The 22,799-nt window shown below is 30.4% G+C and overlaps 3 protein-coding genes and 1 non-coding gene across 5 annotated transcripts; 3 read left to right on the top strand and 1 right to left on the bottom strand.

Moving 5' to 3' along the window:
- The first annotated feature begins 298 nt into the window (after window positions 1-298).
- LOC101209551 (40S ribosomal protein S20-2) lies at window positions 299-1,941 on the top strand. 2 transcript variants are annotated; one of them, XM_004148083.3, is made up of 4 exons: window positions 299-441; window positions 571-705; window positions 1,158-1,271; window positions 1,533-1,941. In XM_004148083.3, the coding sequence occupies exons 2-4, from the start codon at window positions 594-596 to the stop codon at window positions 1,673-1,675; spliced, it is 369 nt and encodes a 122-aa protein (XP_004148131.3). In that variant the 5' UTR covers window positions 299-441; window positions 571-593; the 3' UTR covers window positions 1,676-1,941. The 2 variants fall into 2 exon arrangements, with proteins under 2 accessions (XP_004148131.3, XP_031739457.1); XM_031883597.1 differs by having other exon boundaries at window positions 336-441; window positions 588-705.
- A 952-nt stretch (window positions 1,942-2,893) lies between these two features.
- On the top strand, window positions 2,894-3,057 carry LOC116402987. Its single transcript, XR_004215718.1, has one exon. It is a non-coding gene; the product is annotated as a U1 spliceosomal RNA (small nuclear RNA).
- Window positions 3,058-4,333: 1,276 nt separating this feature from the next.
- On the bottom strand, window positions 4,334-5,958 carry LOC101209058 (UDP-glucuronate 4-epimerase 2). The gene has a single exon (XM_004148081.3). It carries the CDS (start codon window positions 5,874-5,876, stop codon window positions 4,650-4,652), a length of 1,227 nt encoding a protein of 408 aa, XP_004148129.1. The 5' UTR covers window positions 5,877-5,958; the 3' UTR covers window positions 4,334-4,649.
- Window positions 5,959-17,398: 11,440 nt separating this feature from the next.
- LOC101209305 (protein EXORDIUM-like 3) lies at window positions 17,399-18,853 on the top strand. The gene has a single exon (XM_004148082.3). The coding sequence runs from the start codon at window positions 17,472-17,474 to the stop codon at window positions 18,510-18,512; it is 1,041 nt and encodes a 346-aa protein (XP_004148130.1). The 5' UTR covers window positions 17,399-17,471; the 3' UTR covers window positions 18,513-18,853.
- Window positions 18,854-22,799: the final 3,946 nt, after the last annotated feature.

The raw sequence follows: 22,799 nt of genomic DNA, 5'->3' as shown, positions 1-22,799 counted from the left end.
TAGGAAATTAAGGATCCCCTCATAACCTCATTCACAAAGGAAAATGGATTTTGATAATTAACGTTCAATATTTTTTACTCTGAAGATTCAATCCCTATCTTTGCAAAGGTTGTACTAAAATACAGCGAATATATCAATATTGAAGTATCTTATAAAATTTGCCTATTAGCTTATATATAAATGTGAAGTAGTATTAGTGTTGGGAAATATTGTAAATTAATAATTAATTATAATTTAAGAGCACTTGGGCTAAGAAAAGGTCCAAGTTTAATGGGCCTCAAAAACCGATGACCAAACCCGAGCCCACTTTAGGGAAGGAAGAAAAAAAACCCTAATCGCTCCCGAATCATATAAATCGTAACATCGTCACTCTCGTTCTCCTTCTTTCAGAGGCAGCTGAATACGCAATTGTTGAGATCTCCTTCGCACCCGCCGTCTCAGGTTTCTCTCTTTTTCTTATCTCCATTGTTTATTGTTTCTTGTATTTTGGACTTCTTATGACCATAAACACTTCCTGTGGTTGAGTTTCGTTTTGTCAATATTGAAAACATTGTTGGGTTGGTTCAACAGATTCATTTTGGAAACAGGAAAGTATGGCGTACGCAGCAATGAAACCAACTAAGCCAGGCTTAGAAGACACGCAAGAGCAAATCCATAAGATCAGGATTACACTCTCCTCCAAAAATGTCAAGAACCTCGAGAAAGGTATTCATTCTTACATGTTGGATTATTGTTGTTGTTGTTTTCTTCTTCTTTTGTAATTTAGTGAATATGGGACTCAAATGAGACTGCGTTTTCGTTTCTTTAGTTAGTTAACTTTCATGTCACTAGTAGAGGATGATTGGTTGGTAATTTTCTTACAATGCTCTGATTATGAATACGATATGATGTTGTAAATACGTGAACAAATTATAGGGATAGTATTGTTGGATAGAATGGTTGAAGGATCCCTATTATGTGCCTAATGACCAATGTGAGTCTAGGGGTTGTTAAATTACTTCTTAAGATTGTAGTCTGTTTTGGTGGATGTCAGCATTGTTAATCCTCACTCCATTGATTTCAACTGCATAGTTGGATTATCATATAATTGGGTTTTTATTTTTCAAAGTTGTCCAATTCAATTAGTTTGTTGGTTTGATGTCATTTTTAATCAATAGTCTGCGCGGATTTGGTTCGTGGTGCGAAGGACAAGAGGTTGAGGGTGAAGGGACCAGTGAGAATGCCCACTAAAGTTCTTCTCATCACAACCAGAAAATCTCCATGTGGTGAAGGTACTTTATTTTCCACTTATCTGTGAACTTCTGAGTTTAAGTTCATTTTTCTCCTGGATTTGAGACTAATATATGTACATATCCCTTCGTGGCGGTTCATTGCATTTGGAACTCATTTCTTGTGAAGTCATTTGAATATTTGCTATCAAATTTGGAGAGGGGTGGATTCTTTTGGTTTTTATAGATATGAATCCGATGTTGAAAAATCATCAAAGGTCAATTCTTAGTGAAACTATTTCTTTGTTCGGTTCTTTATTGTAGGTACCAACACATGGGACAGATTTGAACTTCGTGTCCACAAGCGGGTTATCGACCTTTTCAGCTCTGCTGATGTAGTGAAGCAGATTACCTCCATCACCATTGAACCTGGGGTGGAGGTTGAGGTCACCATCGCCGATCAATGAGTGCACTCTTTTCATGTTTAGACTATTTTTAGTCTCATTAGACAGTTGTTACTTTTTGGGTTTGGAGCATACCTGTCAGGGTCATTGGGGTTTAAATGCAATAGTTGTTCCCATTATATGTTGAAATTAAAGACATTGATAGAGTTTCAATTCCTGGCAAATTTTTCTTGCTTTAGAACTAATGTTAATTTTGGCTATCTATGCAGATTTTGTATCTATAGCTGTGAATTCTCTTAATTGAGATTTAAATGTGCAGTGCTTGAATATCCATATCACGGTTCTTTAAATTCCAATCACATACTTGAATAAATAAGAACATATATAGGAAGAAAAGTTTCAAAGGTAAACTGCGTCTAGGTACGTCTGTCGTTATGATGACATATCTTTTAGCCAAATGAGCTCAACTCATTTCTTTAAACTCTATTTAATTAGCAGGCTTTCCCAGAATCTAAGAAATTTATGAATTGATGTAAATAAATTGTCATGTCATGATGGTAACAATTTGATTTTTTACTCTTTTGTACTTCTGATTTCAAGCTTTGTTATTTTCTTTCTACCATTATTAATAAAAATTAATTCAAGTTTTGATAAATTAAAGACTATTTTTTGAAATAGTTTTTCTAAAAATGTAGTATTTGTTTGAGAAATTTTCAAGTACAGCAAAAAAAAAAAAATAATAAATTTGAAACTATAATTTATAAATTTCCTATTGTTTATTTTAACATTTTTTTTTTTGCGCTACATTTGGTTAATAATTTCAACTATTACATAAAAAAAGATAAAACCGTGGTGCTTTAAACATGACAAGAAATCAAGAAAGAAATAGACACCAAAAATTGTACATAAAATAGTGCTTTCCTTAACAAGAACAGAATCGTTATTGTAACAAAAATATGAAAAGTGAACAAAATCGTAAATAAAATGGTTCTTAAGCCGATGTTTACAATAAATAATTAGTACTAAAATTGATTTCCTAAGTTATTGGGAAAGCAAACTATTACAAATGTGTTAAGTTACGTAATACAGATTTCTAAAATAAACTCGTACAATAGAAAAGGTTCGTGGTAAATTAAAATTTGGGAGAGGAAAGATCCACTTGTGACTCCTGGACTCGTTAGATACTATAGCAAATGAATTTGTTTTGTCCCACATCGGAGAGGATGGAAGATGAGAAAGGCCAAGTGGGTATAAATAGAAGTGGAGTGGTGGCCGTAAAACATACTTACCTGGACGGGGTTATTGGGCGATCATGAAGGCCCATGGCCTGGGGTGGTGGCCTCCATTGCACATTGCGGAGGGGTGCCACCCTAAGGTCTGCTCAAAGTAGCAGAGCCTACGTCATTATTTGTTGCTGTGGGGGCCTGCGTTCGCGCGGCCCCTACCCAATCTAATCAAATATAGTATTTTACTCTAAAGATTTCGTGACGAATTAATTTGATTAAGTTGTCATGGTAATTTACTTTTAACGTGATTTGTGAGCTTCAAGTCTCATAATAACACTAGAATGGTGTAACCCTTTGTAATTGATGGCCAGAAATAATAATTTAATTTAAAGTTTTAAACTTGTATCATCAATTTTTAATTTAAAGTTTTAATACAAAATTTTAAGAATGTTGAATTAAATTATTGTATATACTTAATTAAATTATTGTATATACTTAATTAAATTATTGTATTTACTTAATTATTTTGAATTATTGTTAAATTTGCAAACTACTATCCCGTAACTAAATTAATTGAAGTAAAATTCAATTGTTTAACGAATCAAACTAATTCAAGTGAAATATAGAATACTAAAACGTGTAATCTCTTTAGGATATGTATGGAGAATGTCGTCCAGAACAAAACAATCGTGAATCGATGAGTGGGAATGTGGAGTATGTATCTGATAGAAATTAAGGGAGATTCTAGCAATTTTTTTCAAATCTTACATATTTTTAGAAATTTTCTTCATTTGTTTATTTTGTCAAATATTAAGACAAATTCTTGCGCAAAGATCAAATTTGAAAAAACCTCAGCGTAATTTCTACTTAGATGTATAGAGAATGTCCTAAACATCACCATTTTATTTCACATGATATATGCTTCAAAAAGGAAAAAAGAACCATTTAGGAACTGCCTTCGTGCAGAGCTCCTGAAACATAAGATGTGCACAGTGAGCACAAACCATCGAGAAACAACCTCTTAAAACCTATTTGGATGTATAGTTATTGAAAAATATAACCTCTAGTTCATCTAATAACACTCAGAATCTTGAGTTCTTGTAAGTTGCAAACATATTTGAGAACTGAAAGAAAATACTCTCCAATACTCGGGAAGAAAAGTCTAGCAGAAGGGTTCATAAACCTCGAACTCAATCATATTGACTTTATACAATTAGTTTCTAACACATGTATTACATTGATAAGAGTTCAATTCCTGTCCAACATATTTGTTCAATTCTTGTGCTATAGTCATGTGTCAATACAAACTTTTAACAAAAGGCCTTAATGTCACTAAAACGGCCTATCAGTCTCTGCATGAGATCAAAAAATGCAACCTTTTGCTACAGAACAAAACATTAGCTCAAAATGCCATGATATGCAAGAAAAAGAAGTATCTTCAAATATTAAGAAAACATGAAGATGAAGACAAGCAAAAATGGAGCAATGTACGAAGCTGCAAAGAAAGTCATCAAATAAATAAAATAAATAATCAATTAAAATGTCTTGGTCCTGAGAACTAGAAGAATGTACATCTCTAGAACTAAATCAACGGATAAGTGAATGAAAAAGAACCCCCAAAACAGGTTAAGAATCTAAGTTTTTTTCTAGTGAAAATCGTTGTACCTAAAAAACGCAAACCAGACATCAAATCAATACACAAATCTCCTAAAACTCTCCCACTTTCCAACCGATCAGTTTTGATCAGTAGAAAATGTGGAAAAAACAACAATGTAGTTAGAAGAATAATTCTGAAAATGACTCAGCTAGAGCTACAAAACAATCTTCTTACTAGAATTTGAATAATAAAGACGATACCAATCCACAAATTCCTTCAAACCTGTCTTCAAATCTGTGGTGGGCTTGTAACCAAGCTCCTTCTGAGCCAGGGAAATGTTGGCATGAGTGAATGGAACATCGCCATTCCTAGGCATTGGCAACACCATTCTCTTAGCCTTCAAGTTCAGCAGCTTCTCCAAATTGTCCACAAGCTCACTGACAGTCACCGGTGAAGTATTCCCAAGATTGAACACCCGCAATTGAGCCTTCCCCTTCTTCCTTCCGCCGCTCCCGGTGCTCTTCTCCGCCGTATCCAACGCACCTAAACAACCCTTCACTATATCGTCAATGTAAGTAAAATCCCTCGCCACAGATTTCTGATCTGCCCCTTCAAAAACCCTAATCTTCTTCCCTTTCAGAATATCCTTAGTAAAAAAGAAATACGCCATATCCGGTCGACCCCAAGGACCATAAACCGTAAAGAATCTCAACCCAGTAATGGAAAGCCCATAAATATGATTATAGGTATGTGCAATTTCCTCACCAGCCTTCTTAGTCGCAGCATATAAACTCGCGGGTTGATCCGTTCGATCCTTCTCCGAAAAGGGTACTCGAGAATTGAGCCCATAAACCGAACTAGAAGACGCCCACACAATAGCCGGCTGCGGATTAGCCGATTTACAAACCTCGAGAACACTCACCAATCCCGCAATATTGCTTTGCACATAGGAACTGGGATTTTTCATCGCATATCGAACACCCGCTTGAGCCGCTAGGTGCATTACGTGAGTGAATTTAACCAATTCGAAAAGCTTAAGAAGTAGAGCGCTGTCGTTGATGTCACCCTCGACGACGAAGACGCCGGCACGGTCGAGAATGGCGGCGCGTGAGCGTTTGAGAGAAGTTTCGTAATAGGAATTGAAATTGTCAATGCCAACGACTCCATCGCCGCGGCGATTGAGTGCCAAGGAGACATGAAAGCCGACGAAGCCGGCGGCGCCGGTGACCAAAACTCGACGAGAATGGGAGCGGGCGGAGAGGCGGATCTGATTGTCCCAAAGGGGAGTGCCTTGAAGAACCCGGCGAGTGGAATCGGGGGAGAGAGGAGGTGATTTAGGGAAAAGGAAGAGTAATAAAAGAAGAAAGATGAGAGTCCAAAAAGCGAGAAGCTTAGTTCTTGTGAGGAAACGGGGACGATGAAGATATGGAGATTTGTCCATTGTCGCGTCCCCAAATCAACAACTCAACAACTCAACAACTCAACAACTCAACTCAATAACATAAACAACAACTTCTCTACTCTTCCATTTTATTCCTTTTTTTTTTCTCTATCTATTTCTATATCATAAGATTTGATTTCATCCGAAAATAAGGCTTCCTTTTTTCCCTTCTTTTCTTTTTAATTTAATTTAATTTCATAATATCTGTATATATTGGTTTTTAATTATGGATGTTTAAAACGATAAAACAAAATAAATTAAAATCTAACATCAACATATCTTTGCTAAAAAAATGTGAATCGAAAGATTTATCGGATAGTTTGAAATTATTTAGTTTGTTGTATGGATAATCAAACTGTGCATATATTATTTTAATTGAATTGGGTTTGGACCAATTGTGTTAGCCTTAAAATAACATTTAAACTCATAAATAAAAAAAAGTTATCCACGTTTGATAGCAATTTTAAAATAATAATCATAAACTGGAATGTGATGTATCCCTACTTGCAACTCTTACTAAATAAAATTATGCACAAAATATATCTACATCTCCTCATTTTGGTTTTGCTATCTGTTTCACACTAATATCTAAGTTTGAAATTGCAAATCACATAAATAACTATTAATTTATTTTTCTTTATAATATTTACATAAATAATGGGCCTTTCAATGGCCTTCAATATTGGCCCAACGTGCGAATTGGGCCGCCGGCCCTCCACTCTGTAGCAAAATTGTAAATGTAGTCGGTCCCCTTACCCAAACCACTTTATACTTTTTATTCTTTGGTCTTCTATAATCGAAAAACATCATTTTGAAATATAGTTCAAAGTTCAAAAAATGTAATTTCATGAAACGTATGAAAACTGGACGATCCTTGAAATATTAAATTCAATCTATATGCATTATAATAAAAAAAAAACTTAAATCTTTGAAATAGGTGATTAATTTAATTGGAGTCTATTAGAATGAAATAAAAAGAGAGAATGTAATGATTAAACTGTGTAATTATCCCTAAGAGAGATTGCAATTTTGTAATCATTCACAATAATAAAACATTAGCCAAATCTTCTTTATCTTTTAGTTCCATCAAAATCATCATTTTTTATGTCTTCTTTTCATCCCTTTCTTTTCTCTTATTATTTTTTTCTTTTTTGGGTAACTTTTAGCTGATTATGGGGAAATTTCCCTTTACTTCTGTAAATTAATTTGTTCACTTGAGGTAAAGAGGTTTAAATTAATGAGAAAAAAAAAGTGCAAGTGGAGTTTATTGTTTTGGTGGAGAGAAAGAATTGACCATTTTAAATGGAGAGATTTAAGCATATAGTTTAATTTGTTAGGTATCAATTAGTAATTTCCTTCCATGGAATAGTTGAATCGCAAACCTTTTGAAAGTCAACTATATTTAGGTTCGAATAAATTGTATATGACCATTTAGGTAGAATTGAGTTTTATGGATGAATATGTCTTTCCATAAGATAAGTAATGCATATTCGAATAATCATGAATGCTTTATAAATATATCATTTAGTAGGGAAGAATTTATCTTAAGCATTTCTGTTCATGAAGTCGTCTCTATTTACAAAATATTTGAAATCTAGTTCATTTTCGTACACTATAGTTAATTGGATTTCGTGGATAAAGTTATAGTTCTATTAGAAAGATAGTTTATTATATATGTTAAGACAACTACTCATGAAAACTCGAGCACGGTAAATAAAATGATATTAAGGAGGCAACATGATTTAGTTTGACTCAAATTTTCTTTGGTTAATAATATTATTCATATAACAATTTATGTCAACTAAGCTAACTTTTTTTAATTTTGTAGTTAATATAAATTTTGTAAGTTTAGATGTACTAAATTTAGTCACTAATTAAATTTTGTCCTTTATTAAAACTAAGTTAATATTTAGTACAATAATTAAGGACATGAAGATTCGAACAAAGACCTCATAATTACTAATACAAAATGTAATCGAGCTAAGTATTTGTTGGCTAAATCAAGTTAATTTTAAAATGGGTGAGAAAGAGATTTTAAAAAAAAATCCATAAAAATTGAACAGAAGAATTATAAAATCTTTAGTAAAGGAAAAAAAATTAGAAGAGAATTAACAAGTCCTGTTAAAGCATACCATATACCTTTTAATCATCTTCATGGTAGATTTGAGCTTCTTACATAATGATTCAAGATAAACCTTTCACATGAAAGTGATAAAATCTGCCTTTAAATTTTAAACCTAATGTTTGTGTTATCAAAATAAAAGTTGATTGAAGAAATGGTTAGAGGCATCTATAAATTAAAATAAAAGTGAGGTCCATACACATCTATATGTGTAGCACTATCCCTACATATAATTATAGTGCACTTTCATATATTGCATAGACTAGCATATAATAATAACCCCTATTTATGCATTTTTTTTTCTTCGAAGTAATAACATCGAGGGAAGATGGATTGAACCCAAGTTATTATTGGGAGCTAATGTTTACACTCAATTAATGACACTTTAATGCAATTTCAAACTTCGTAGTTCTTATTTTTTGTACCTAACATGTCTCATTGCTAATTAATAAATTCTACAACGTTCAATTTTTATTTTTTAAAAAATTCATATATTAAATTAAAATATCATCTTGGTTTATTCGATCTTAATTTTTGTATTTTCAACCATTCAATTTTTTTTTATCTTTTTAATTACTTTCATTAAATCTAAATTATGTATCTTAATTACCAGTTGTTCTGTATATATATGAAAATGTATTCACACATTGTAATTTTTCGAAAAATAAATAATTTGAAACCTAATTTCACTGTAAATTGACTAGATTTAAAGTTTCTTTAAGAGTATAATAACTAAATGTCATATATATATATATATATTTATTGTGGAAACATCATATACACATAGAGAGAGGCAAACTTAATTGTTTGGAAAAGGGTTTGGAGCAAACATTATCAATACTATATATGATGATCACCTCTTGCTATAGTAAATATAATTTTGTACTCTTAAATTAACTACAATCAACAACCGTTTCAAAATTCTCCATTTACTACAATATTTACTATCTTTTATTTAAATATATATATATATATATATATATATTGGTATTTGCTACATTGTTTACTACTTTTCTCTCAAATTAAAATAGTTTACACTTTAAAAACATCTATTATTATAACTCAAACTAAAATAATATACCCCAAACACTAACTATAAAAACCTAAGATTTTGATAATTAGTTCATTGCCCCAAACGCCTCCTTAAAAACCTATATGATAATTTCTTGTAATGCTCTGAGTTTATGAGGGGAATATGAATGAACCATATCACATCTGACGGAGAGGAATCTCAGTAACATAAAAGTAAGATTGAAAGACTTAGAAGAATAAAAAATTACTACATATATCAATAAAGTGCACATTACTTTTCAGTAGCTCAATAAAAGAAGTCTAAAGTTAAGTACATGTTATGCTTAGTTCGAAACAATTTTATGTTGGATGTTCTTCTGAAAATTTTCATAGGATGCATACAGGTGAGAACAAAACATGCTGAAAGAACTCATGTTAGTGTGTGGGGATGACTTTCACTCTAATAAACCTTTAAGACAAGTAAGAATATTGATGTTACTAGGTCATAAAGGATGACAAGAAAATGTCGAGGATTCAAATTTTGAATCCCTAGTCCAAATCCTCGGCCTTGAGTATCACAATTCTAAAGTTTTAAGAGACTTATTGTAAAACACAAAATAAAGAATGAGAGATAATAAATTAGACGTTTTTGAAAGTTGAAGATCAAATAATTGCATTAAAAACAATCATGGGATGGTCTAGTGGTAGAAAAAAAGGAAGATATAGTATTACTAACTAACTAAAAGGCAATACATAATAATTAATTTTATATAAGTTTTCATGACATTCAAATGTTATAGATGAGCAGGTAGCTAGACGGAATACTAATTCATAGATAAATAAATAAATATTTTTTGTATGGACTAAAGTTGTAATTTCACACCATAGACATGTAATAGTTTGAAAGCATGGGTCCTACCATCATAATTGATTTAAAGCAAAGGGTTATTAATGTGCATAAAGGAAAAATTAAGAGATGGAGTGTAAAGAATGGGGAGTAAAAAGAGAACATGTATTTTAGTTGGTTAAATAGTACATTAAATTATGTCTTAGGAAACTTGGGAAAGATAGCTTTTAAATTTCTGAGCCCAACCATGCTGTGGGTCTAATTAATTACATTCCAATTTTTTTTTTGTTTTTGTCACATCATATATATACACACACATATATAAATAATTATTATAATAACTCATTTACTTTACTCCAATTCAACCTCACAATACCTTACATTAAAAGAGTGTTTGATTCAATTCAACTCCAACTTTATTTTTTCTTTATATATATACATATCCTTAGTTTTATTAATGATATTCAATTGTGACTCTCAATTATGAGACTTCCATACTGTTTATGACACTTCATTCATCCCTAATCATAAACATGGCTAACCCATTGTTTATATCTTTGTTTATATATATACTCTTGTTTCTCCAATTTTCTTCATCTTAAAATTAGTCTACGTCTCTCTATTGTCTTTTTTTTTTTTTAATATAAAAATATTATTTATTTAACAAGATAATATTTGTAGGACTAAATTTGCTGTTTTATGATTTATTAAAATTTTATCGAGCAAAATTTAGGGTATATATATGTTTTTTTAAAATATTTCAAATTTGTTCTTTCGTTTTTTTTCTTAGGTAAGTTATATGTGTATATATATATGTTTTGAATTCACATATCTTTATTTTCAATTAATCATCAATCTTGTATTATTTTTTTAAAAAAAAATCCTTTAAAATATTGTGTAGTCAAATAATCTTGAAAAAAATCGTTTAAATTTGACTGTCAAATCTAGATGATGATCATGTAGCAAAATCTAAACGATTGTGTAGTTAAATCTAAATAATCGTGTAACCAAATATAAACATGTATAAATAGTTTTGAAAAAAAAAACCAATCATTTAGATTTTGTTAGTAGAGCCAAATCTAAAAAATTCTAATACAAGAATGTGTACCAATTACCAAATATATTATGTGTGCAAGTGGCATGTTGATGGGAGATAAAATATTTTTTGTTTTCAAAGTTGTTCCATGTATTTTGTTAGTTCGTTATATTCTTTTAAAAAATTTATTTTATTGTTTTTAATTTATGTATTCAGCTTCTAATTGAAGTATTGAAAATATAAACTATGGGTTATATGTTTTGTAAATAGTTTTTTATTTCTTTTAATCTCTTTTTCTACTATTTCTAACATTCCATTTAAAGTAAAATCTTCAAAAGTTTTTCTTAGAAAAAAAAAACTAAAAATTGTTACAATTAGTTAAAACTTCATTTGGAGATAAAAGACAGTTACTTTTTTTAAAAAAACTATGAAATATTTATAGTGTATTTAGAGATTAAAAATTAAATAAAATAAAAGTTAATTGATCTATACTCCAATTAATAATAAAAGATAAAATATGCTAACAACAATTTAATTCGTCTAATACACGTATATATATAAACACGAACAAATTTCAAGTTCAAATTTCACATATCCTATCAGTACTTCAAAAAAGAAAAAAGAAAAAAGAATAGTGTAAAGATAAAAGATATTATTTGAAGGGAAAATGTGGGTGTTTAGTTTTTATGGGTAAAATCATTTCCAAATTGGCTAATGTTCTTTCGGTGCCTTTGCCAATCTCTTACTCCTAAAATCCTAATAAACTTTTCTTCCCTTTTACTGTCTTAATCACTGCCTGATTCCCGATAAAGAAGAAACCTTTCCCTTTCCAAATGATAATAATGAAAGTTGTAATAATAAGAAGAAAATGTGTTTGTATGATATTTATGGATAGGTTGAATTACTCTTTATATTACTCACCTTTTATTTATTTAGCTTATTTTTATTTCTAAATGTCCATTTTAACTTTTATATTTCCAATTTTGAAATAACAAAACCAACATTTAACATTTATAGGATCCACATAAACATAATAAAAATATAAATTATTACTAAAATAACAATATAATATATAAATAAGTTTTTTATGATAATTTTCTTATACAAGTAATTATACTTGCGTTGTCATAAAACTTAAAGTAAAAAGCCATCGAAGTTCAGCAACATCACACCAAAATTAGTATTTTTGATAAGGGATATTTTTAAATATAGTAAAATAAAATATTACAAAGTCAAAAAAAATTCAACCTATCCATAAATATTATTGTGGTGGAATTACTGGTCACAATCCGGAAGCCAAAAAATTTCCCCTCCCAATGACAAAAGGTTTTTGATAATGGATGATTTGGTTGAGCTTTTGAGTAAAAGTATTGTTATTGTTATAATTGATGTAAAAATATAATAAAGTGCAGTTCTTCCTTTATAAGCTAATGTACATACTTCTAACGATAATGCATATAGATTAATTGCTGACTTGAATGAGTTATTTCCATTGAAGCCATTAAATACTATTAATAAATCAATTAAGTCCTAATTATTTGAATGGTTAATCATGTAATGACAAATATTAATATTTGATTGAGTCTTTAGCTTCTAGCCGAATTTGACTATAATGTAATAAAAAGAAATTAAAAAAAAAAGGAGAGAAAAAGAAAAGTAATTTTGAGGAAATATGGATGGGGGAGAGAAAAACAAAGATAACTTTTTGTGATGACGCGTGTAAATCACGTTAACATGGAGAGGGGGCCCAGGAAGAGAGGTATTATTCACAATATGTTCGTGTTTAGGGTCATTAGAGTTGAGGTGTGGGGGCCCACAGAGAGGTCGCATTCAGTCTGAGCTGTACAATTGCCAACGCTATTTTCATTCACAATTTGATATTTTCATCATTAGTGAGCCGCGCAATTTACTCCTTTGATTCTCTCTTTTCCTACATCTTTCTCCCCTTTTCCCACTATTTCACTCTCCATTTTTTGCCTTCCAACATTTCTAAAATCTAAACAAAATAATAATAATAACCAAACTATTTATAAACAACAACAATTTTATTTAATTCTCTCTATCCTACTTAACTTTTTCGTTATATATTTTTAAAAAATAGTTTCATTATTTCTCTATTTATAACAATTCTCATTTTCTATTTTTTAAAACAAAATGAGTTTTTATTTCTTTTTACAGAAAATTCATTATTGCAAATTCTTTGGAGAATTCAAACCCTAATTTCATTTTTGTAAGAGATGAGCATGTAGAGTTATTATAGCAATAAGGGAATCAGATCCAATAATAAAATGTTGAATATATCCATATTTGTTGTTAATGTAAAAGAAACAATTTGGTGACTTGGATTTTGAAAAAGACCAAATTTATAACATTATTCAGCCACCTAAAATAGAGTCATTTGAGTTGAGTCACGAACTATGATGTCAATTCAAGAAGGATAATCTCCATCTGTCCAACCTCCATCCACGTGTATTTAGTTTAAACCAATCCTCTCAGGGAGTGGACCAGGAAGCTTTATAATTAATAAAGTATATTTAAAACCATAATTCATAATTCAATTACTTAATAAATATATTCTTTAAATTTTAGCCTCTACTCTACTTATACTTAAACTACAAAAAATTAAATTAAGAATTCGTTTAGATAAAATAAAGCCGAATGTGTCATACTAATGTTTGCATCTAATTTTTTTTTTCATATAATGATATAAGATAGATTATATCATCATTCAATTAGTTGTGTAAATAACATACACTAAGCACAAAGAAGTTCAATTAACTTGGTTTGGATGATTGTTTGTTAGGTATTAACGTAAAACTATTATTTAAATAAATAGACATAGAAAAAAAGAAGAAGCTAACGGTTGATGGCTTAATTCCCTTTGATCACCCTTCACACGAAATCCTTGAAACCAAAACTGCAGTGCTAATATTAGAAAATTATGAGGATAAATACGAAAATAGAAATGTAAATGTAAAATTAGTAAAAAAAAGAATATAGGAAATGCAGGAACATTTGATGGCAGTCACCGAAAGATATAAAAAATGAAAAGGTGTATGGAAATTGGTTAGCAGTAGCATTATTAATTGAGTACAAAATTGGGGAATAGTGAAAGAGGTTTGGAAAGAGGGAGACGGGATGGATAAGAATATTCTTTGTGGGACCAGAGATGAAAACGGAGGGTCCAGATTTGGGATAAGAAGATGAAACAGGTTCCAGTTTGATGGACCTAACAGTAGGAATGTCCGTTTGTGAGCAACCCCCCCTCCCCTCCCCCTTCCTCTGACCTATTTTCCACGTCAGACTTTTTCTAATTATAAATTGAATAAAGGCTCCCCTTAAGAATGCCCTCATTTTAAGGACTGCCACCGGAATTTAGGACGCCGAGGCGGTCCCACACCCATTGTCACCCACAAGCAATCCCTTCTTTTTTATTTATTTTTGCTTTCTTTCTTTACCTTCGACTGCTTTAATGTTATCGTGGTGAAACCATCAAAACATATATATACCATTTAATTATCATTCATTTCTAATCAATATAATATTAATGTATGCCACGTAAAATATTAAATGCCTCTTTCTCAAACATAAATAAATATATCAACATACACTTAACTTCTCCCACCAACAAATCTCTATATACTTCTTTTATCCACCCTTCAATATTCGTATATACACAACTTTAATTTATGTTGAAGTTTATTTATGATCATATGCTTTTCATCTAAATGTAACATCAAATTACCTCTTTCTACATGTATTAAATTAACTATGTGTGTTGGAAAAATGATAGGCAGTAAGAAGTGCGAGGGGTTGAGTTCAAAATATGATTTTGGTAATGAAAAGATAACAATTCTTTTAACCATCATCATTATTATTATTATGTATGCTAAAATTCATCATTCATGTTTCTGGAATTATTGACCTGATTCAATCATTATTACATACACGTCATGCGTAGATAACATTATTAATTACACGTCATTATTCAATCATTAATATACTTTTTTTTACTCAGTAGTGTGGTAAGATAAAAAATATTAAATAAAAAAACACCAGCACTGAAATTCCAACCAATTTTCAGCTGCACAGAAAAAATAAAAACTTTTTAATTCCGAATCCCTCATTGTATTTATTGGAGTTGTTCCAGCTTAATAATATGCTAAATTTAGTTAAATTAATTTGGAGATAAGGAAAAAAAAAGGACTTTCGTAGATATAGCAGTTTAAGAAAACTTAAACAACACTTTAACATACATTATGTGATAAATATATATTGAAAATGGTAATTAATTAAGTAGCTTGTTTAAGAATTAATCAATTATTATTATCTACAATTTATTATAACATGGAACCATAAATAAATCACTGACCAAATAATTTCGTACACCTATTAAATTATTGTTAATAACTATTATGCTATCTCTCTTTATGATTTAATCTACGGCCAGTTGATGCATAATTACTATATATATACAAGTAGTTCTGTGATTGTAATTTAATTAGATATGATGCTTCTAACAATGTGAATTTTGACATGATAACAATGTATTGTGTGAAGTACTATGCATGAGTTAATACAATGAATTATTACTGTATAATGAGTTCTTAAGTTCCATTTAAATTATTTATTTGATTATTCATTTTCTTAGGAGGTGTATTAAACAGTAAATTTAAGAAAACAAGCACGATTTTTATTTTTATATTTTTTTTTGTAAAGAAATAAATAATTGTTTAATAAGAACAAATAATAATAATAAAAGAATGAAGCAATCTTAAATTAAAAAACGTAAAAAGCAAAAACAAAACTACGATCAAATAAGCCTTTAATTTATTTTTCTTTCAATATAAATGGTTGGAGATTGATGGATGAAAGGCCAACTTGAATGGGTTTGAAAATGATACTTGCTAAATCACAAAATCTTGTCATTTTCGTTTGTTTAAAGAATATTATCATTTTTTTTGTAAACAATTATTTTAGAATTAATCTTATACTACTTTTCACAAAAACGTTTTTCTAAAAAGAAATTATATGGAGTCAATAATTAGAACAATCCCAAAACATTTCAAATCATATTAAAAAATTATTGTGAATATTACTAAAAATATCTTATTGTTTTATATGTTTAGAAAATTTGGTAAAATCTTGTGTAGTTATTGTCATCATGTATCAACTTGACTAGGTAATCTATGAAAAGACAGTCATTCTTTTGAAAAATGGAAGATTAAAAAAAGGGTAAATTTATAACAATATTCTTTAATTAATTGAATTTTATCATTTGTGTAAAAATACTCTTATGCCTTAAAAGTTGCAATCTTATGTCTGAAGTTGTTTGAAAATTACATTAATATGATGAAAAAATCTTTAAAATGTCCAGCAGAAATTGAGGATTGTGATTCCCAACGACGAGGTGATGCAATTTGTTTTTTTTTTTAAAAATCTCAATTCTTTATCAATATATTTTGAAGTATTTAATTTTTAAAAATATTTTTGCTTTATTTCGGAAGTATAAAGTTATTTTTAAAACAAACAAAACAAAAATTTTAAAGCACTTTTTTTTTATAAAAAAATACGACCCAAAAAATCTTAGAAGACAAAATACAATTTGAACTATTTTGAAAATTATAACACGAATATATCAAAAAGACTCCTAGAAGTTACTTTAGATTTTTTAAAATTTTTTTTATGTTATCAACTGAGCTCAAATGAACTAGTACATATATATAACTAGTTAAGCATAATTAAAATGTTTTATTACAATATATTTTTTATAAAAAAAGTAAAACAATGTTAGTTGTAAAAAGATTCATCAACGTATAATATTAAAACTAATATTTGTGTGATTCTATTTTATATTTGAAATTATATTCTATGAAAGAATATGTTTATAATCTAAATCATTCATATATAAAAGTTTAAAAGGTTGTAATTACATTATAAACTAAAAAAAAAAAAAATTATGAAATGATATAATATTAAAAATAATAATTTAAAGATAAAGGGATGGTTAATAAATGAGTTATAGTAATAAAATAGTTTGAACAAATATTTAAAAGAGAGTTTGGAAGTAGTTTTATAATTTAGAAGTAAAAGTAATGGGTTTTATAACTTGAAATCTAACTTAAGAATATGATAGGGGAAGGTGGGAGAGAGGAAAATGATGGAAAATGTGGAAAATACCCGTAACGGTTCGGTTGGGTCCGGTCCATTTTGTCGGACGCAATGGTAAAAATAGATTAGGTTACGAGAATGAGCATGATGATGATGATGATGGTGATGATGATGGCAATTGAAGAAGGGAAGGGCCCACTTTTGCCCCTCTTCTTTTCTCTTCTCTTACTTACTTTAAAGAATCTAACTGTCCTCCATTACCCCGCCGATCAATGCTCTATTTTTCTCTCTTCCTTTCTTTTCTTTCTCTTTATTAAACAATAATAACAAAACCCATCAAATTTTTGAATTTTTGAATTATATTCTCTTAACATAAAACACTCCTCTCCTCTCTTTTTCCCTTCTCTTATAAATACAAGTGGAGCTCACACACTTGTCATTTTGTACTCTTCTTCCCCAACCTCCCAAATGGGGTCTTTACTCGTTCCCCCCACTGCCATCTCCCTCCTAGCTGCTCTCTCCCTCTTCCTTCTCCTCCTCTCTCCGGCTGCCGCATGGCGTCCTTGGCCTCATCTCGCCAAATCTAACGTCTCCGATGACCCCGCTCTCGTTCGCGACTCCAAAAAATACGAGGGCTCGTCGGAGTTCGTCCATTTGAAGTACCACATGGGCCCTGTTCTCACCGCTAATATAACCGTTCACATTATCTGGTACGGCACGTGGCAGAGAGATCAGAAGAAAATCATTCGTGAGTTCATCAACTCCATCTCTGCCCATGATTCCAAATCCCCTTCTGTCTTTGGCTGGTGGCGGACTGTTCAACTCTACACCGACCAGACTGGAGCCAACATTTCCAGGACGGTCCGCCTTGGAGAAGAGAAGAATGACCGTTTTTACTCCCATGGGAAATCGTTGACTCGGCTGTCCATTCAGACGGTGATTAAAAGCGCTGTGACCGCGAAATCCCGGCCTTTGCCGATAAATGCCAAGAACGGATTGTACCTTTTGCTGACTTCCGATGACGTTTATGTAGAGAATTTCTGTGGGCAGGTTTGTGGGTTTCATTACTTCACGTTCCCTTCCATTGTAGGATACACACTGCCCTACGCTTGGGTTGGGAACTCGGAGAAACTCTGTCCCGGTGTTTGTGCTTACCCGTTCGCGGTGCCGAGTTACATTCCGGGGCTGAAGCCGATGAAATCACCGAACGGTGATGTTGGAGTGGACGGAATGATCAGTGTGATAGCTCATGAAGTGGCGGAGTTGGCGTCAAACCCACTGGTGAACGCTTGGTACGCGGGCGGGGACCCGATTGCGCCGGTGGAGATAGCGGATCTTTGCGAAGGGATTTACGGGACGGGAGGAGGTGGGTCTTACACAGGGCAGTTGATGGACGGTCGCGATGGGGCCACGTACAACATGAATGGGATCAGACGTAGGTATTTGGTCCAGTGGGTTTGGAACCATGTGGTAAATTACTGTACTGGCCCTAATGCATTGGACCAGTAGAGGAATATATCTCTTTGTAATTTTTGTTCTTTTTGTTTTAATTTTGGAGGGAGGGGAGCTATATTTTTGGAGTGGGCTTTTGGGCTTTGATGGGGGCTTGTGGGCCGTGTGAGGGACTGGCTGTTAATTAGTAACTTACTAGTTAAACGGTAGTTAATCACGTGTTAATAAAAAGATTTGCGTATACTAATTATTGTATTTCTTGGGAAGTGCGATACACTCCTCTGGTGTACGGTAGATTCACGAGTGGGTAATGGTTGATATAAGAAAATTGGTAAATTTGTACGAATCTTGGAGGTGGTGAAAACAACGAAAAGGACCATTGAGTACATTATTTTATATATTCTCCAATTTTATTTCTATAATTTAACTCACTTTTAATTCAACCACTCAATTCCGAATTCAACCACTCTCTCTTTCTATTCTTTTTTCCCATTAAACCTTCAATTATTGTGCTCAATATATTTAATACATTTTGTTATACGCATTCTTTTATTTATTCATTGCAAACCAAGTGTGTGTTTTTTCTCAATTAACAATATTTTAAAGTGTAAATATCTTCATTAATCTAACTTTGTGATTTTAGTTGCTCGTCTCATTAAAACTCGACAAAAATTACGAAAACGAAAATTTCTATTTAAATTAATTGAATAAACATTTTAGACTTGAAAATAGGTTTAAATGCCTATTATTTTATTTAATATTCACATTAGTAACGTTAAATATCAATCAAAATATACCATTAAAAAGAAACAGAAAGAAAAAAAAGTCAGCAGACCAAAAACTTAATACTCTAATTTGATTTTTTTAGTGAAATAAAAATAAGTTATTAATGTCTGTTGTTGGGAATCTCAAGTTGAAAAAAAGCAATAGAATCCACACTTTTTATAATATAGATGATCAAGTTACTTATCTCATTATCAAATGATTTTAAAAGAAATCTTATACTATAAAATATGATATTAAAACTCCTAAAATTCAAATGAAATAGATATTTGTTCCAATAAAAAGAAATTGATATTTATTTTTACTAATTTTTCATTTACAATAATTTCCCCGGTGTTTAGTTTTCAAAACTTGAATAGTTTTTATTCAAAAGATAAAAATATTCCATGAACTCCTCATTAATTATACTTTTTAGGAAAGGTATAACTTAATTTTAATTGCTTTAATTTGTTACCTCTTAACTATTCAATATTAACATTTTAATTGAATCCAATAATTGAAATTAAATTACCGTAGACCTATAAAATATAGAAAAACGGTAGTTGTTGAATATTCAAAATTTAATAATAATTATTATTGAATTAAAAATGTTAGAAAATTTGACAAAGTTGAATAGAAGAAGAGAAGGACAAAAGTAATAAAAGCTTGAAGGAAGTGTTAGGCTATTTAGTTAATTTTGTAAATACTAAAAAGAGAAAGATTGAAAAGGAAAGAAAAGGTTCATTGAGAGCAACAAAAGTGAAAAAGAAAAGGAGATAGTGAGAGATTTAGAGAATATGTTAGAAACAAAGAAAAAGTGTAAAAAATTGAAAATCGAAAACATATTTAATACTTTTTGGGTGGAAAAAAATATTAATCTATAATTACTTTCCACATATTTGTTGGATATTTTCAAATACAATATAATAAATTCAAATATATACAAAATATAACAAAAATTTGAAATCTATCCATATCCATATCCATATTTATATATAATATTGATAGATAGAATCAAAAGTGAATAAATGTCTATTATTTTTATCATTAAATATAATACGAAATTTGGTTCAGTTTATTTTGATATATGCATACACATATATCGATCATTATATAAATATAGATTAAGGGGAAAAAAATAAGTAAAATGAGGGGAAGGGGAAGGGTAAAGTATGTGAGTGGGAAGGAGAGGGGAGGGGTTAAAAGTAAAAGTAAAAAAGAAAAAAAAAGAAAGGAAAGTGAGAAAAGAGAAGGAATGATGAGTGGAAATAGAGAGAGGTGTGGGTAAGCAGAGAGACAAAGGTCACAATCAAAGGAAGAAGAAGAGAGAGTGTAAAGGCCTTTTTCTACTTTTTTTTACATTATATTTCTTTTCTTTTATTTATATATTAAAATAAAGTAAACTAATTAATGTTTTCTATTGGGATTTGAGCCTTTTTGTTTGCTGTTTCTGATGTTACCACTGTTCAAACCCTCAAACCCTTCTTTTTTCTTGGAATACAACGCCATTCAAATTGCGTAAATAAATATGTAACTATAGATTTCAATGCTAACATCAACATTTTAGTCTAAAAACAAAAAAACAACTTGATTATTAATGTTTTATTTGAACCAAACTATATAATTTATATTGGCTTAAACAAATAGTTTTGTTTGATATATTTAGTTTGAGGTTTTGTATTTGAAAATTATTTGAAAAGAAATGTGTTCTCAAAATTATTTGGGAGACAAAAGATTGAGAGAGAGACAGTGTTGTTTGTGTAAACACAAAAGAAGAAGAAAGGCAAAGTTTTATTTTTATTATTATTTAGAAAATGTCAATACAATTTTGAATTTGTGAGAGAGAACAAATTAAACATAAAATAAAAAAAGTGAATGGTAAAATAAATGAATAGTCAAGACTGTATTTAAAACAAGGGTTGAAAAAGTAGGAGATGAGACACTGTCTTTTTGCATAAATACACACATCCAATCTACCATTTTCAAACTTTAGGTCAAATCATATCAAATTAAAATCCCCCATCATAAATCAATTTTTCATTTCCTTCCTCCCAAAGTTAAGTATAGTTAAATAATTAACACCCTATTTGAACTTTGATATATTGTAATTTCTGTGCTATAAAACTAAAAGGAAAAAGAAAAAAAAAAGTTGAAGCAATTAAAATGGGTAGGGGCCATATATAATTAATGGGAGCAAAAAATGATTGAATTAAGGAGAGTTGGGTATATAATATAAAGATAGTTTGGTTTTATAGGGTATGGAAGTGGAAAATAAGACCAAAAAAGCAAAGAAGAAAAATAATTGAAAAGTGAAGTGAGGGAGTAGGTAAGTCTTTGAAAACAAAGGCATCCCCTCTTCAAGGGTACCCCACCTCTTTTTTTTTCTATATAATCTTTCTTTCTCTTTTTCTCTTTTGCAATAATAAAATCAATATTAATAAAGATGAACTATAACATAAGAAGGGAAAATGTTTATATAATAAGGTTGGATTTAATTGGTGTACTGCCAAAAAGCAAAGCGGCGCATGGAGCTTAATCTTTGACTTTATATACTATATGTTAATCCTCACCTCGTATTGCTAAATCTATATTCCAAAAAAAAAGAATTAAATTATAAAATGATTAGTAGTATTTACTGTATAATATAATGATCAATGAAGAATAGTGGAAGCATCTGTGCCCAACTATTCATTCTTTATATTATTACATCAACCAATAAATCAATAGGTCTGTTTGTGTCTATTCACAAATTGCAAAGGGACTAGCTATTTCAGAAACCCACCATATTTATTATCTTCCATTTTCTAAAATGTGATATGAACCACTTCCACTGTTCCACACACACCACACCAAAACACAAAAGATTAAATATTTAAAAATGACAGACAAGAGATTGATTTCATTTCAGAGTTCAAATCTTGGAGAAACAAACAAATTAGAGAGGAGAGTAAAAATAAAAGTGTTTAAAGAAAGGAGGTCAATGGATCCACTAGTAAAAGAGGAGAGTGATTGGGGGAGCAGAATAAGAAAGCAAACAAACCTGCTTTTTAGTGATGGATTGGGCGACATTTTTGTCAGAGCAAAGAAATAGTTGGTTCTGTGGTTGGATCAGTCCACTTGCCTCCTGTCTCACTAACAAAAACAAACTTCTTTGTCAAAGTTTGTATGAAGGTCACAAATGCTGAATGCATGCATGCTTAAGCAATGGTTCACTCATTTCAAACATCAGTTTGCATATACATTTAGATTACTCTCACAGCATCATTCATCGACAGAATACACATTGTCTATTCAAGGTGGTTGGTGGCTGAAAGGAAAGGGTAGTGATCTTTTGAAGAATTCCTCAGACAGATATCTTCAGCTCCATTTCACTGGAAGGAACAAGTAATAGAAATTTAGAGGGAATTGGAGCACATTTTCTCTCTTTTATCCACAGGATCTTCAGCTTTTGTAACTTTTTTTTGTTTTTGTGTAGTAACGTTGAGTTCAAGAGATTGTGAATGAACCAAAACTATATATAAATTACAAACTCCTGATTCCTTAAACTATGAAAGAATAGCTTAAATAAGCTTCATCATTTTA

The sequence above is a fragment of the Cucumis sativus genome, chromosome 3 (assembly GCF_000004075.3).
Source record: "Cucumis sativus cultivar 9930 chromosome 3, Cucumber_9930_V3, whole genome shotgun sequence".
Lineage (NCBI taxonomy): Eukaryota > Viridiplantae > Streptophyta > Magnoliopsida > Cucurbitales > Cucurbitaceae > Cucumis > Cucumis sativus.
This window is presented reverse-complemented; position numbering and strand designations above follow the sequence as displayed.

Coding starts and splice junctions, on each gene's coding strand:
- LOC101209551 (XM_004148083.3), top strand. CDS start 594: ATGGCGTACGCAGCAATGAAACCAACTAAGCCAGGCTTAGAAGACACG. Junction 706..1,157: donor TGTCAAGAACCTCGAGAAAG/GTATTCATTCTT, acceptor TTTAATCAATAG/TCTGCGCGGATTTGGTTCGT. Junction 1,272..1,532: donor AAAATCTCCATGTGGTGAAG/GTACTTTATTTT, acceptor TCTTTATTGTAG/GTACCAACACATGGGACAGA.
- LOC101209058 (XM_004148081.3), bottom strand. CDS start 5,876: ATGGACAAATCTCCATATCTTCATCGTCCCCGTTTCCTCACAAGAACT.
- LOC101209305 (XM_004148082.3), top strand. CDS start 17,472: ATGGGGTCTTTACTCGTTCCCCCCACTGCCATCTCCCTCCTAGCTGCT.